General features: G+C 31.4%; 1 protein-coding gene across 2 annotated transcripts; it reads left to right on the top strand.

Annotated features, from left to right (window-relative positions):
• The first annotated feature begins 3,437 nt into the window (after window positions 1-3,437).
• On the top strand, window positions 3,438-6,790 carry LOC132285114 (protein ABSCISIC ACID-INSENSITIVE 5). 2 transcript variants are annotated; one of them, XM_059787284.1, is made up of 5 exons: window positions 3,438-3,500; window positions 3,854-4,917; window positions 5,308-5,379; window positions 5,477-5,506; window positions 5,838-6,790. In XM_059787284.1, the coding sequence occupies exons 2-5, from the start codon at window positions 3,880-3,882 to the stop codon at window positions 5,931-5,933; spliced, it is 1,236 nt and encodes a 411-aa protein (XP_059643267.1). In that variant the 5' UTR covers window positions 3,438-3,500; window positions 3,854-3,879; the 3' UTR covers window positions 5,934-6,790. The 2 variants fall into 2 exon arrangements, with proteins under 2 accessions (XP_059643267.1, XP_059643261.1); XM_059787278.1 differs by lacking the exon at window positions 3,438-3,500 and having other exon boundaries at window positions 3,539-4,917.
• Window positions 6,791-15,706: the final 8,916 nt, after the last annotated feature.

The following is a 15,706-nucleotide window of genomic DNA, read 5'->3' as shown; positions in this document are numbered from 1 at the left end:
AGCAAGAATGTTAGAAGTACAGAGTTAGTGATTAGAAGAGAGAAGGATGTCTAATACGGTCCTTTGTCTACAAGTGGTATTTATAGACACAAGTTTATGATAATATGGTATATGTTTGTACGAGTTACAAATAGATGATTTTTTTTGTTTTTTTTTGGGTAATTGTTGAAAGTCAATCAAATGGAACCAAACCTAAATAATTTGTCACAAATATTTTCACATACAATTCTATTAAAACTCTTAAACATTATTTAATTTAAAATTTATTTAGCTATTTTTTCTAAATTGTAGGAATTTTTTAATATAATTTGTAAACTCCAAATATATACAATTACTCACAAAATACAAATGGCATTTAAACCTATATACTCTGCTATCATTATCTTAATTTAAAAATATAATGGACATCTCATTACTTCCATGTAAAAGTATAAGAGAATAAATGAGATTAAAAATTTGACATTTTATTATTTTTATGTAAAATTGTAAATAAGAGAATAAATGAGGTTAAAAAAGAATGATAATGTTATTGAAAATCTGACCATTTTATGGCTTTGGAAGAGCTCCATGCATGTGAGATTGTGTTATTTAATATTTGTGAGTGTCGTGTCTTTTGAGATCACGACGTGTGTAGCATAACGACAAAGATGGAACACTTCAGACTGTGTTATTTAATATCTTTGAGTGTCGTGCTTTTTTGAGATCTCGACTTGTGTAGCGTAACAACAAAGAAGTATTGTAGTACAAAAAAATACTAGAGTACAAACTCAGACATGTAAAGTATACGTTAAAAATGTTGTAATACAATTATTGTTGTTTGTTTGAGTTATTCAAAGAAATGTGGATAATATTTTAGGGAGATGGTGCAATTTGAAGTGTCTTGATTAATTTTATAATTTCAATAATTATAAGTAAAACGATTTTATAAACATAAAGCAATGACAAATATTCAAACTCCACCTCTATTTATAAACACAAAGCCTTAACATCACCTATATGAATTTTCACAAGCGTTTAGGAAAACTCTAGAATTTGGTTTTAGAATATTTTTTTTTTGAAAAAAAAATAAAAAAAATCTAACATATATTTTACAAGACTAGTTACTCAGTTGGAGTAATGTAAACAATAATAGTACAGAATATAAATGTATGTTATGTTATTAAATAAAATTTTAATGTTTTTCTTGATACTTTAGAATTTTGATTACAATTGAAGAAAATTCATTATTAGGTATTTATTTATTATTAGATTTTCTTAAAATTTATTTATATCAAAATTCTATTTTTTTTTTCTAACAAAAAGGTATGCATAGCTAACTATTTAATCCGGTCAAGATTAGCAAAACGAGTTTAAGAAATAATATTTTTATAACGTGAGCATATTTTGATTAGCATTTGAAGGACTCGATCGAAAGTAAAATATTTTATTTTAACCGATGAAAATTTAATTTTAAATCTTAATTTAATTTAATTTAATTTTAATCTCATTCTTTCAATCAGATTTTGAATAACTTTTTTATAATGTGAACTTTTTCTTTTATTTTGTAGCAAGAATGTCAAGAGTTACGGAATTAATGGTTAAAAGATGGGAGAATGCAAAGCTCCAATATGTCCTAGCTCCTAAACATCGTCAACATCTCAATCACTCAGACATTGAAAAACGTCAAAAAAAAAAAAAAAAAAAAAATTTCCAGTAATTATATAAGGACGGGAAGATTTAAGTAATCTTTTAGAAATTACAAAAAGGGTATGTATGACTGTATGAGTGTGTTAGACAGAAAAATTTCCCAGAGAAGAAGCAGGCGGACACGCGTAAGAATAGGGATAGAGAGAGGAATGCATGACGAGTGAGGTGAAGCCACATGGCGGATACGTGTCGAGGTATCCCCATTAAAAGACAACCCTTTCTTTCTCGTATGGGGCAGGCTTGGATTTTGTGTTAATATTAAGCATAAATTTGACATTTTCAGTCCTTTTGGGCCCCACCCACCTACCTCTACATAAATATGCCCACTTTAAGTCGGCCGTCTCTGTTGCTACTAAAAACACACACTGTAATAGGGGCCATTGTAAAATCACTGACCTCTCTCTCTCTAAGGGCTATGCTAAAACCTTCTGAAGTTCGTTAATGGCGGTTGTGGTATGGCTGTCCGAGTTCTTACACAACTATTCTAGGAAGCTTTGAAGATTTCTCAGCTTGCTAAAGCAATCAACTCAAATAGGTATATATCTGTATTTCTATGCATTCAAATGATTCAATTGGATCCGTTTTTGATACACTAGGTATAATTAATTAAGTATCCACATACATACATATATATATATATATATATATATATGTATGTATATATGTATGTGTGTGTAAAATCTTTTATTTTTGTATTTTCTGAATTTGGTTATATACTACTATATGGTTTGATAGCATACAATAAGTTTAATTAAAGAATTGAAAAATATTATGTGGGTTTTGGAAATTGCAACGAAATTCGAAACTGGGAGGTCTGATTTGACATTGTTTGGCTAACTTGACTTGGTTTTCTATCATTTAACTTGATTTGATAGTAATACAGTTTGTGGTTTGAACCAAAAGAGGAAGGTTTCTATCGCTGTCCGAACCCACTTGCCAATTATTCCATTTCCGAAAATGATGTTTGATTAGAAATTTAGATGAAAGATCGGTCTTCATGTCATTTGACCTTTATGCCCCTAATTATCGGCTTATTATTTCCACATGTGATTTTAATTAAACATGAGAAATAGTTTTTTACAATATCCAATTAGGATTGTTTGGTAGGAGGATCGATGGTGACTGCAGTATTGTTTGTGCTTTAAGCATAGTCAAACTCGAGGATTTAAATTTTCTTTTTCTTTTAACTTTATAATGGTTGTATATTTTTAATTCTCCTTTTTGGTGAAAAGTTTGTTTATTTATTTATTTTTTTTGGTGATCCTTGGTATTCTTTAATTTTTTTTTTCTTTCTTTTTTCTCCTTTTCAAGAAGATTTGGCCTTTCAAAATTCACGTTCAGCCTTAAACACGTTCAAGCGCACGCGTAACATTAAGGACTCCATTCTAGTGCTTTCTCAGGTAGTTTTGGTCTCACGTAGAAAGGAAAAAAACAAAAAATTATAATAGTCAAGTCTTATATATCTGTTATTGTTAGGTAAGTCAGTATTGTTGTCAAATAAATTCATCTATAGGTGAGTTGGTCAAAACTATGGCGTTTTGGTGTAATTGTAAAGACACCGGCCATAAGGGTGAAGATATTGCAGTCCTCTCCTCACACTTGTTTATGGGGAATGGAATATGCTAAATGCATTTTGGTTGTTCTTAATTACCTTTGATGTGCAACCATAGTACTGATCAATATTCGTTCGGAATAAATTTGAGCGCTACCATATGGTAACAGTAGGTATCATTCTCATTCATTCCTCTTCATGTGGCTAAAGGTCATCGTACCTGATACCACAATTCATCTCCCTCTCTCCTAGAAATGTTTGGGTACTAATAGTATTGTTTCATTATGCGGCGTAGTCCTATTTATATAATTCATTATTTTTCATGTTAGAAATATGGTTTTTATTTTCGTTGTCATAAGGTGATTGACAACTTGTTTTAGTAAACCTTATGTGATCGATTGAGCGTGGATATTAAGCTTAATATAATCATTTTGTTACAACTCTCCTTTTTACTTTAAGATGGACAGAAATTCTTGCCCATTCCAGAATGACCATCTTTTCTAATAATTATGATGACAATTCTTTTTAGTCTCTGAAAATTCTCTCTTCTTGCTTGTGTTATTGCATATATAGACTAATTTGAGCACCATTTCTAACATCTGAATCAATCTGAAGGGAATTTCCATCGATCAAAAGCTGAAATGGCAGAGATGGAGACGGAGTTTATATCCCAAGACGAGGTTGAATCTCCATTGCAATCAGACCAACAGCCCCAAGACGACGGAATCCCCTCATTGGGACGACAGGCATCCATCTACTCTCTCACTTTGGATGAGTTCCAAAACACCATCTGTGAGAATGGCAAGAACTTTGGCTCCATGAACATGGATGAGTTTCTCAACAGCATTTGGACAGCTGAAGAGAATCAAACTCAAGCTCAGGCTCAAACTTGCAACATTAATACGAACAACGAAAACACCAATAATCCACAGTTCTCACTCAATCAGATTTCGACTGAGAAGGGCATTGACAGGCAACCAAGCTTGCCAAGACAGGGCTCTTTTACTATTCCTCCTCCTCTATCTAATAAAACAGTTGAGGAAGTGTGGTCGGAGATCCACAAGGGTCAACAAGAACAGAAGCATGGAGAAATCACCAGTGTTCACGATCCCAATTCTGCCCAGAGGCAGACCACATTTGGAGAGATGACACTGGAGGATTTCTTGGTTAAAGCGGGGGTAGTGAGGGAACAGTGTAATACGCCGCTGCTACCTCAGCAGCCATTTGGGTTGTACCAAACTAATAATGTCACCACAGTGGGTCCTGGTTTTGTGTCCACACCACTTATCAGTCTCGGCGGTGGTGTTAATTTGCCTTCGTACCCGGCAATGTCTCAGGGAGGTATTGGGGAGCTGTCGGGGTATGCTGTGAATGGAAAGAGGAGTGTAGGCTACCAACCTCAGCCACTAGCGGTGTGTTATGGTGGCAGAGTGGGAAATGGTGGTGGTGGCTATGGGCAGGTGCAGGGGTTGGGGTCACCTGCAAGTCCGGTTTCGTCGGATGGAATGTGTGCTACGATTCAAATTGACAATGTGAATCAGTACGGGATGGATATAGGTGCAATTAGGGGGGGACGGAAGCGGATTATAGACGGTCCGGTGGAGAAGGTGGTTGAGAGGAGACAAAGGAGGATGATCAAGAATAGAGAGTCGGCTGCGAGGTCCAGAGCCAGGAAACAGGTACAACCTCTCAAATCTGTATTTAGTCTAATTTAAAGATAATTGTTAATGCATTTAAGATCAGACTAAGTGCACAAGTTAGGATGCTATAAATGATTAACATACCAACTTTTAAAAAAAGAGTAGTAGCGAGTAGGATAAAGCTTTTTTATGTGTTGAGAGTATGTAGAAAAAGGTACATAATTTACATCATCCCAAATTAAAGGTACCCGAACATGATCAGTAAAATCCTCTCTCAAGTTCAAAATATCATGGTTGTCCATTACAATCCCTAGGACTGAACTTAGAGGAAATACAACCTTGGACTCATGTTGTTGAATTCATTAATCAGTACCTCACAATAGCGATCAGATGAGTAGATTTATTTATTTATTCTATTTAATTTGACAGGCTTATACGGTTGAATTGGAGGCAGAATTGAACCAGTTAAAAGAAGAGAATGCTCAGCTAAGACATGCTCTGGTGAGAACTTATACTTAGATTGTTGCAGTGTTCAATTCATTCATTTTTATATGCTTGAATTAGTGTAATTGACAAGGTCCGCTTGTACTCTAAACAGGTTGAGCTTGAAAGGAAAGCAAAACAACAGGTAAATCATGTGTGCGCGCGAAAACAAGTTAATATATTGATCAAATGGAAATAACCACACCTTGGCTTAGAATAACTATATCATGATCTGCGACATCAAAATAGTGCATGTGATCAATTCACTGGAATATTGATGGCCATGTAAACTTTATTTGCAATTTTGCAGACGTCGTGCTATCTTCTAGCGCTGTTCCACGCTAAGTCGTGTCTATAATGCACATTTCATAAAAAAATATTTACCTATATCTTCTTTAAAAATAGTTGTGTAGTGCTCCAACGCGACGCGAGTTTCTTTGTTTCTTAACTTAATGCTTTACCGACTTTTCTTGCAGCATTTTGAGGAAGTGAAAATGAGAACTCAGACCAGTGCTCAAAATACCAGGGAGAGATTGAAGGCGATGCGAAGGGCTCTGAGTTGCCAGTTTTGAAGTGAAGATAGATGGTAATCATATAAATGGACCGTTCGTGATCGAGATAGACGTCTCTTTTATGACTAATTACAGTGACCACCCCTTCCCTCGAAAGGAAAAAGAAAGAGAGAAAATTATAGGATAATAATGTTAGTTTTTGTGTTATACATAAATTATGGGCTTGGCCTGCCTTTTGTTTTTATCATATCATAAATGCGAGTTTGATGCTTTTGTAGTTTATTTACTGCTGAGCTCTTTATTGAAGTCTCTCTGGTTTTTAGCCACTGAAATTTCAGATTCATGGAGTTGTTAAATTTTGTGACGGCAACTACCATGTGCAGGACAATAATGGTTTCCAGAGAAAATGAAATGCATGGAACCAAGTTACCAGAGATTTGTAATGTTCATAGCTGTTTGACAAAGGTTTTATGTTAGTTCAGCTATTTATCTGTTTTTTTTTTTTTTCCTTCTTTTCTTCATTTCAAGAGATTGATTTTATTTGATCTAGTTTGATTAGTCTTAATTCTGTTATTTGGATTTTCACACACATTTCACAAATTGTTGTCCTACAAGGATAGGTATTAATATTGGGCTAATGGTGGATTGGTATGGGATTCGATTTCACAACCACCCTTACCATTGATTTATTTTTCTGTTCTTGCTCCCTTCAATTTTTATTCTGTTCTGCTTGAGACTTGAGAGTATTGAGGTTTTTTTTTTTTTTGGTAATTGCTATTCAGCCAAAAGTCTTCTTCCCAAGAGTACCTGGCATGTAAAATATCATATTTTTTAAATTTGCAACTAAGGATATTTTATAAATACTTAAACTTTGACAAAATAAAAACATTTGATTTCAGTTTTTAAGACTATTTTGAGAGCTATATATCTAGAAAAAAAATTGACAAAATTAACCATTAACAAATATTAAGGTCAATTTGTATATATTTTTTGCAATTTTTGTGAAAGATTTTTTTTTTTTTCCAAAATTTTTCACAATACTATTTAATATATATAATTATTATTTTTCAGTACGTATAAGACTCCTTTTCTAATGTGTTAACCATTGGCGTTGAACATAACCGTTAATGTATCGGCATGGGTCCCAACAACCTTTTACGACTACGTTAGAATTGCTTCATTGATAGTATTGACGTGTCCGCAAGAGTCCGACAAACAATATTAAATTAGATAGTTGTGACTTATCGTGTGAAGGAGTATCATCATCTTTTCTAAGATATTTCAGGCGGTGCAAGTGCAGAAATAGTTAGATGTAACCGATCTTATTCGACGCTATTGGAGTTTTTAAGGTATTGCGAGCAGTGTGAAGATTCTGAGAGCAGTGTGAAGATTGTGAGATGTGGCTGACATTAGGCGATGATGTTGGAGTTTTTTTAGATGTTCCCAGCAATGCGAAAATTGTGAGATGTGATGGGCATTTAAAATTAATCATATCGTTTGAATTATAAGTGATACGGATGACCATTTAAGATTAATCTACCCTTTTCATTTATAAGTGATTTTTTAAATTGGCATGGCACCTCTATTTATAGACACAACAAGTGGATTTTAATAAGAGTCTGGTTCTAGAAATTGGGTTTTGAAAGGCAAAACATATAATTTATATATAAAATAACAGAAAATACATGGAAGTGGGCCTGTGGAGAAGGTAGGCCCACAAGAACAGTCAAGCCAAAACAACAAGCTAAGCTTCATCACGACCCAAGCGAAAGTCCAAACGAAAACCCAATCTTCTCCAATACTAAAGAGTAACACTGCTTTGAACAATTAGCGTAGCGCAGTGACCATGTGCTGGGAGAAGAAAAGTTACGAATGACATGTAAAGAGTAACACACCCTTTTCTAACGTGTTAAATTACACCAATAAATACGGAAGAGCTTTCGAGTAAAATTCTTTCCTGATTTCATTCATCTATCGAAGACAACTTTTTCAGGCATCCAGGGTGACCGAACATGTAGACATGTCTAAGAGCATCCCGGGCGTAGCAAATAATAGAGAAAAATTGTGAAAATTGTGCACCCCATGAATAAATAATAATTCTCATCTTTATTTTAAAATGTAGATTGATAAATTTTAGCCTCACACCACATGCTTTAAAAGATTGAAAGAGCTACATGGGGGTGAGACTGTCTTTTCTAGGAATATTCAAAGAGGTGCTGACAACATTTTAAGGAATTGTTCCCTATCCTACCTGGTATTGTTATAAGATTAATCCTATATTGGTTTTTAGACGTTCTATAGACAAAAAGCAAAACCATATGGATTTACACAAAACAAAACCATATGGATTTTCACAAAAGTCTGATTGGGAGAACTCTAGAATTTGTTTTAAAATATTTCAAAAAACAAATAAATAAAAAATCTAGCATATTTACAAGACTACTTACACAATTGTAGAGTAATGCAAACAGTAGTAGTACTTGTACACAATAGAAATGTATGTTCTATTATTAAATATTTTTTTTATGTTTTTAATAATACTTTAAAATTTTGATTACAAAATTAAGAAAATTCATTATTAAGTATTTTTTACGAATAGATTTATTAAAAATTTATTTATAACAAAATTCTATATATATATATATATATATATATATATATATTTTGTAACAAAAAGGTATGCATATGTAAGGAACTACTTGGCAAAATGGGTTTAAGAAATATTTTTTATAACATGAGCAAATTTTGATTAGCGTTTGAAGTACACGATGTAAATTTATTTTAGCTGATAAGGAAAAAATTTTAAATTTGGTTCTTCGTTGAAAACTCCCATTATAGATTCAAATTGAGTTGAATTGGAAACAGAATTGAACCCGTTAAAAGAAGAGAATGCTCAGCTAAGACATTCACCAGTTAAAAGCAGAATTGAACCAGTTAATTTGACAGGCTTATACAGTTGAATTGGAAGCAGAATTGAACCACTTAATTTACATGTACCTAATTATATTTATAATTTTTCATATCATATATGCAAGTTCGATGCTTTTGTAGTTTATTTACCGCTGAGTTCTTAACAGAGATTTGTAATGTTCATAGCTGTTAGTTCAGCTATTTATCCTGTTTTTCTTCTTTTTCATTTCAAGAGATTGATTTTATTTGATATCTTTCTTTCAAGGACAAATAGGATTTAATCTAGTTTGGTTAGTCTTAACTACTATGTTATTTGGATTCAATTTTTCAGTTAGGTAAGTTCTCACACACATATTTTACAAATTATCCATTAGTGAATTCGAACCCCTTACCGCTCCTTTAAGAAAAGAAAGTTTATATCAATAGATTGAGTGTCCACTGGTATTGGATAAGATTTCACCACCACCCTTACTATTGATTTATTTTTCTCTTCCGGCTTCCTTCAATTTATTTTATTTTATTTTTCTATTGTTGTTGAAACTTGAGAGTATTGAGGTTTTATTAGGTATTTACTATTCAGTCAAAGTCTTCTTCCCGGGATGTAAATTATTTAGAAAATCATGCTAGCATAGACTGCATATTGAGAAATTTCATGTGTGTTTTAGTTATAAGAAAATCAAAGAAAAAAAATAAAAGAGTGAATATTTATACATATATAAGGTAATAATATATATAAATATATATTACAAAAGCACACACACACACACACATAAATTGTAGTACCATGAAATTTGTTTGGTGGATCAATTGATTTGCAGTTCCGAACTTGCGAACATGATGGAGAATTTGGGCCTTCGGCCAGTTTGGGCTTTAATGTTTAAATGGGTTATATTGTTTAGATTTACCTTCTTTCTTTTTTTTTTTTTTTTTTTTTTTTTTGCTGGGCCCTGTCTATTTGAAATGATGATACCTGACACACATTGCAATGAATATTACGTGATATATAAAAAAAAAAATAATGTTAAGCTACTCACTGTGTATTTTAATAATAATTTATCACATTAACTTTAATAAAAAAAATAACTCACATTTATTTAATGATTGATCTAAAAAAATATAGAAGGATGTAAATTATTTTATTATTAAAATTAATGTGATAAATTATTATTAAAACACACAAAGATTGAGTAGGATGAAATTACTCACCAATAAATAGTTAAGCATTATCTTAAAAAAAAAAAAAAAAAAAAAAAATCTGAATTGGTTATTGGCGTGGGCAGCAGCTCCTCCAAATGAAGCTGTCAATACCGGAGGAATGAATCACGATTATCGAGGAGACTTCAAGGAGCCCCACCCGCGGACCTATATATATTTTAGTGGGGCAAGGGCAATTGAATTGCCCTCGTTGAGTTTTTTAGTATTAAATCCTGTTAATTTTATCTTTTTTTAAAATATATACCTTGAAAATTCTACTATTGTCCCTGGTTATAAAATTTCATTATTGTTCCACCTTAAATAATTTGACTACATGATTTGAGTCAAAATTACAATTCGACATATATCTAAGGTGAGATTGGTTTGCTATATAAGAAGATGTATTATACTCCCTCTGTCTCGTTTTAAGTGTCGATTTTGGAATTTGTGACTTATAATTTTTGTGAGTCACAAATCCCGATGACGACATCTAAAATGAAACAAATATAATAGTATTAAAGTGTATGAGACACTTATTAGTTGTTAGCCGATCTTTAGTTTAAGTTACGAGGCAGAAACAAAGTTTCGATTAAGGACATGTATTAGTTATTTGTAGTAATAATATCTTTTGTTAAATAACATCTCGAAAAACGAGAAAATATCAAGTGCGTCGACTATACCATGTATTTGTATACACATAATTAATTGAAAATATATTATTTCATACTTCAAACTTTTGACTATTTATGAAAATGCTCTTACTAAAATTACAATTTGCTTTCATTGAATATTTTTTTTTTTTTTTTTTTTTTTTTGTATTTTATATTTTAAATTTTTAAAAATTTATGAAGAAAACTTTATTAAAATTACAAAACTAGACCCACTATATAAGTTTGCCGCCACAAATTAAAAAGCCGTCCCCCTCAGAAAATTTTCTAAGTCCGTCACTATGTAACTGTATTAGTATACATAACCAATGAAAATATATTATTTTATAAAAGTAATATAATCTATTTTAAAAAATTACTCTCAACTAATTGTTATATTGATTTTCATTGACCAAAAATATTAATGATGTGGTATGGGACAAACCCAATAACTTGTGTGAGGGGGGGCAAAAGTGGGGTTTTTTTTTTATAATTTCAAGAGAAGCAACATTAAAATTTCATTGGTATAAAATACAAAAAAGGAAGAATTAATAGTAAATAATACTAGAAAAAAAAAATAATAGTACACAACAAGTTCATGCATGATAATCGGCGTATCCAATATCTACCCCTCAAAAACAAGAAATGTTTGCACGATTTTGATCAATCACATGTTGAACCAAAAATTTTAATAAAGTTTGTGTTTTTATTTTTATTTTTTTCTAGTTGGTACTAAAGCACTCTCCTCCAAGAAATTTTTTACATCTTGAAACCTAATTCTTTAGGAGCCACCGGGACCTAAATCTTTTTTCAACTAGGCCAATCCCATGAGATTAAATTTAAATAAAGTTAACATATTTATTTTCGTATGGAGTTGTGAATGACTAAGATCATATAATTAGTTTTTATCAAATGCATTGAATAAGATTAAATTTTGATATTCCTTTAAAAAAAGATATTCAATTCATCATTTTTAGTTGAAATTTCAAAAAGCCTAGACACTCTATTATCGTCTGGTGTCTTGCTACACCATTTCCCAATAATAATAGGGGGATTTATTAGCTCGTTATTTAGTACGAATCGGTGAAATGAATGAATCCATAAAAATTATTCACCAGGCTCTAGAAGGAATTCCGGGAGGGCCCTATGAGAATTTAGAAATCTGACGCTTTGATAAAGTAAGGAATCCCGAATGGAAAAGACTGTTGGGGTCCATTACAACTATTTTGGTGGGTATTAAAAATTTCCATTGATGGTCAAGTACGAAATGGCCACTGATACACTTGTCATCATCTCATGCTCCTAAGTCAACAAATGGTCCAAGGAAAAGGTGACATCCAACCAAAAGTCAACAAATGGTCCAAGGAAAAGGTGACACTTGTTTGGAAAGATTGGAGATACGTTTTTATAATAGATTTTGGCATATTTTGTGTTCCTATGAGACACTCGATTAGTGGAGCGTTGAAGTTTGTACCAGTGCTTAGGGATGTAAAAAATCTGTCAACCCGAAAAATCAAACCGAACTGAACCAAATAGGGCGGTCTAATGTGTGTGTGTATGTATATATATGGTATGTATTATATATATATAGTTATACTTATATATTACTCTTAACTTCGTAAGGGATTTTGGCACAATGATCAAATGTGGCATATTCATCACTATCTAATTTTTTTTATTTATTTGTTTTTGCTTCTCCCAGTGTTTTGATTTTTGGGTGCATGCCACCATTCCTCCACTATCTCATTTTTTTCTTTGCTTACTTTGCGGGATCCAGTTATTGATCAATCTCTCTCATGCAACCTTCTAAGTTCGGTCATCCCTGTCGATCTTTTATCACTGCCATCAGTGACATCATTTCTCACAATTTCTCCCTTTCTCGCACTTTCCGTTCACAAATTTCTAAGTCTTACGAGGTGTTTGCGCCTCAAGCACAATCAACAATGACAACAAATCAAGTTTCTTAGTTTTCAACTATGAATTTGTCATTCTTTTCAATTTTAGCAAAATTCAACCTTATTTTAATTTCTAGGGTTTTAGCTTTTGGGTCTATTTCACCCACTTTTTTTCTATCTTTTTCTCTTTCTATTTTAGTCTTGGATTCAGGAATATGAATGTTTTTATTGTTATTGTTGTTGTATATACAATTCAAGGGGGAAAAAAAAAAAAAATTCAACTAGAACAATGAAACCAAACTGAACCGTTTTTAAACGGTTTGGACTTGTTTGGTTCTATGGCTCAAATGGTCTGATTCGGTTTTAGATTTTTTGGAACCTAGGGAGCGGTTTGGTTCCAAAAATCCTCAAAATCGAACCAAACTAGACCGTGTGTACCCCTACCAGTGCTCTTTAATTTAAAGTAAGAAAATGATTCTTAAATCGATTACTTAAAGTGATTTGTTTGATTTACAAGTTTTGATTCGTTATAAAATATAAGAAAGTAAAACATTTCACTTTCTTATATTTGATAAAGATAACAGATCAAAAGTTATAGATGAAGTAATTTAGTTTATATACATTTTATACACTTACTAGTAACCTCCTTTCTAAATAAAAATAAAAATAAAGTTACTAGTAGCATATAGTAAAAGTTGCTTAGTTATGATCTTGAAACATCAAGTTGAAGCAATATTATTGCTACCGACTGTGTCCCCGGGCAAATGACATTTTTAAGAAAATTATACTATTTTATTTTATTAGATAAAATGTTTATAAATAAATTAAAAGTTCAAAAAGAATAAGCCTAATCACTTAATAGGAGCCAAAAAAAAAAAGTTAGAGGTGAGAGGTGCTTAATTTTTCATAAAGAATTTACAAAAGTTTTTGTATATTTTTTTTTTCTAACATGTTCAACGTTTCTAAGAACCACTACTTAGGACATACCAAATTTTTAAAAAATAAGATATGAGTACGGCTTAAACACGATTATATATAAATATGAATATTTATTTATATATATGTATTGAATAATGATATTATATTATAATAATTTTTATATTACATATATTGTTATTCCACTCATTTGTTATAATAATATTTTTATTTTAAATAAACAAATATCATTTAATGTTTAACTTATGATTATATGTGTATAATGTCAATTTTTTTTTAAAAAAAAAAAAATTGAACACTCTAGAAGGTGTTAATACAATTTGTAAGATTATCGGATATTTTTGTGTTAAAAATATTTAGAAGTGTGAATCCTGTTAAAAAAGAGTCAGCAAAGTATTCAAAAGTGTGAAACGACCCCTTCATAAAAATCTCCATGGGCCATTCCTAATATTCTCCTGTCAGGAAATGCAACATTGTTGTTTAGTATTCTTCTTCCTATATATATATATATTTTTAATGTTGTCCTTTTATTCCATTAATGCTGTCCTTTTATTCAATTCACTTTTAACATCCTAGAATCTAACATCTACGTTAGAAACTTAGAATTTAACCTCTCATCCCAAGGCATCATTACGTATAGACATTTATTATTATTTAATTACAAAGAGACTACTAAGGTGGGTAATCACATGCACATATGCTTAATTGCTTGTGGTTGAACTGAATGACGATTAATTATTCATTATATATATATGGCATAAACAAAATAAATAAATAAATTCAACCAATTCAGCATTTCAGAAGGGCATGATTAAATTGAATAGATCTACAATTTTTTTTGAATATTATTTAAAGACATAATTGATAGGTCGTCTTACTTTTCAGATATATGTGTCTATGTTTAAATCTCTCCTCTCTTGATTTACAAAAAAAAAAAAAAAAATACTCTTAAGAGGTGTAATGTTATTGTCCATATTTTAATTAAATGGGTGATTAATAGAAAATCTAGCGTGTTGATTAGTCTGTCTGGTCTTAATGCCCACTTACAGTATCAGAGGGCAACTTTCTTATCAGAAATAATCTACTGAACCACCGTGATATACATATTTTTTTGTGGGACGGAGGAAATATATATATATATAGCAATTAATAGGATCGGACGGTGCAACTAGGATGTCTAATCAATATCAAGGGACTATGGAATCTGATTATTTGAATGATAAGACATTTGACCAAATTTAGGGTTGTTGAACAACCCTAAATTTGGTCAAATGTCTTATCATTCAAATAATCAGATTCCATAGTCCCTTGATATTGATTAGACATCCTAGTTGCACCGTCCGATCCTATTAATTGCTATATATATATATATACTCTCTCCGTCCCACAAAAAAATATCATGTTTGGAGAATTGTGACTCACAAAAAAATATCATGTTATATATATATGTTCCCTCTGCCCCACAAAAAATATCATGTTTGGGGAACTGACTCACAAAAAATATCATGTTATATATATATTCCCTTCGTCCCATAAAAAAATGTCATGTTTGGGGAACCGTGACTTTCCCCAAACATAACATTTTTTGTGGGACGAAAAAAGTATATATATTAATATATATATATATATATATATATATATATATATATATATATTAATACAAATACAAACACTATTAATTGCTTGTCGCTCCATAAAATTAATTAACATCTCTCTTAGTCAACTCAAACTAAGTCTTTATTCACACTCAACAAATATTATACTCCATCATTTACTTCTACTAATATATTATTAATATCATACTTTACCTAGATTATCTTATTACTAATTACCAAGCACTAATAAATTAAAGAAAAAAAATTATCTTACCAGTATTTTAATGGCTTTGACCACAAGTGCAGAATTTCGCTCAACCAATAATGATTAAAAAAAATAAAACAACTCACTCAATCAATAGTAAAAATAAACAAGAACAATATATGTCGAAGCGTAGAATTGCTTGATCCCTTTATTGGAGGTCTAAGCCTCTATTTATATACAAAAGATTGTAAAATTATGGTAGGACTCGCGTTGCTTGTCCTCCAATTCTTTCTATATAAACATTCTTTACTAATAGAGTTTTTTCCATTGTCTAATTTTCCATACATACAACTTGCCTTGTACAGAACTTCCTATCTCAGAATTTTCCTTCTACGGTAAATCCTTCAACTGGTAGGACTTGTGCATTCTTGAATAACTGGGTTGAACATAC

This window comes from Cornus florida, unplaced genomic scaffold (assembly GCF_030987335.1).
Source record: "Cornus florida cultivar Cherokee Brave unplaced genomic scaffold, ASM3098733v1 CherokeeBrave_3.0.0_Hap2_Chr02, whole genome shotgun sequence".
Taxonomy (NCBI): domain Eukaryota; kingdom Viridiplantae; phylum Streptophyta; class Magnoliopsida; order Cornales; family Cornaceae; genus Cornus; species Cornus florida.
This window is presented reverse-complemented; position numbering and strand designations above follow the sequence as displayed.

What these genes read in the sequence shown, in the direction of transcription:
- LOC132285114 (XM_059787284.1), top strand. Translation starts at nt 3,880, where the DNA reads ATGGCAGAGATGGAGACGGAGTTTATATCCCAAGACGAGGTTGAATCT. An exon ending in GGTCCAGAGCCAGGAAACAG is followed by an intron (nt 4,918 to 5,307) that starts GTACAACCTCTC and finishes TTAATTTGACAG; the next exon opens with GCTTATACGGTTGAATTGGA. An exon ending in AAAGGAAAGCAAAACAACAG is followed by an intron (nt 5,507 to 5,837) that starts GTAAATCATGTG and finishes CTTTTCTTGCAG; the next exon opens with CATTTTGAGGAAGTGAAAAT.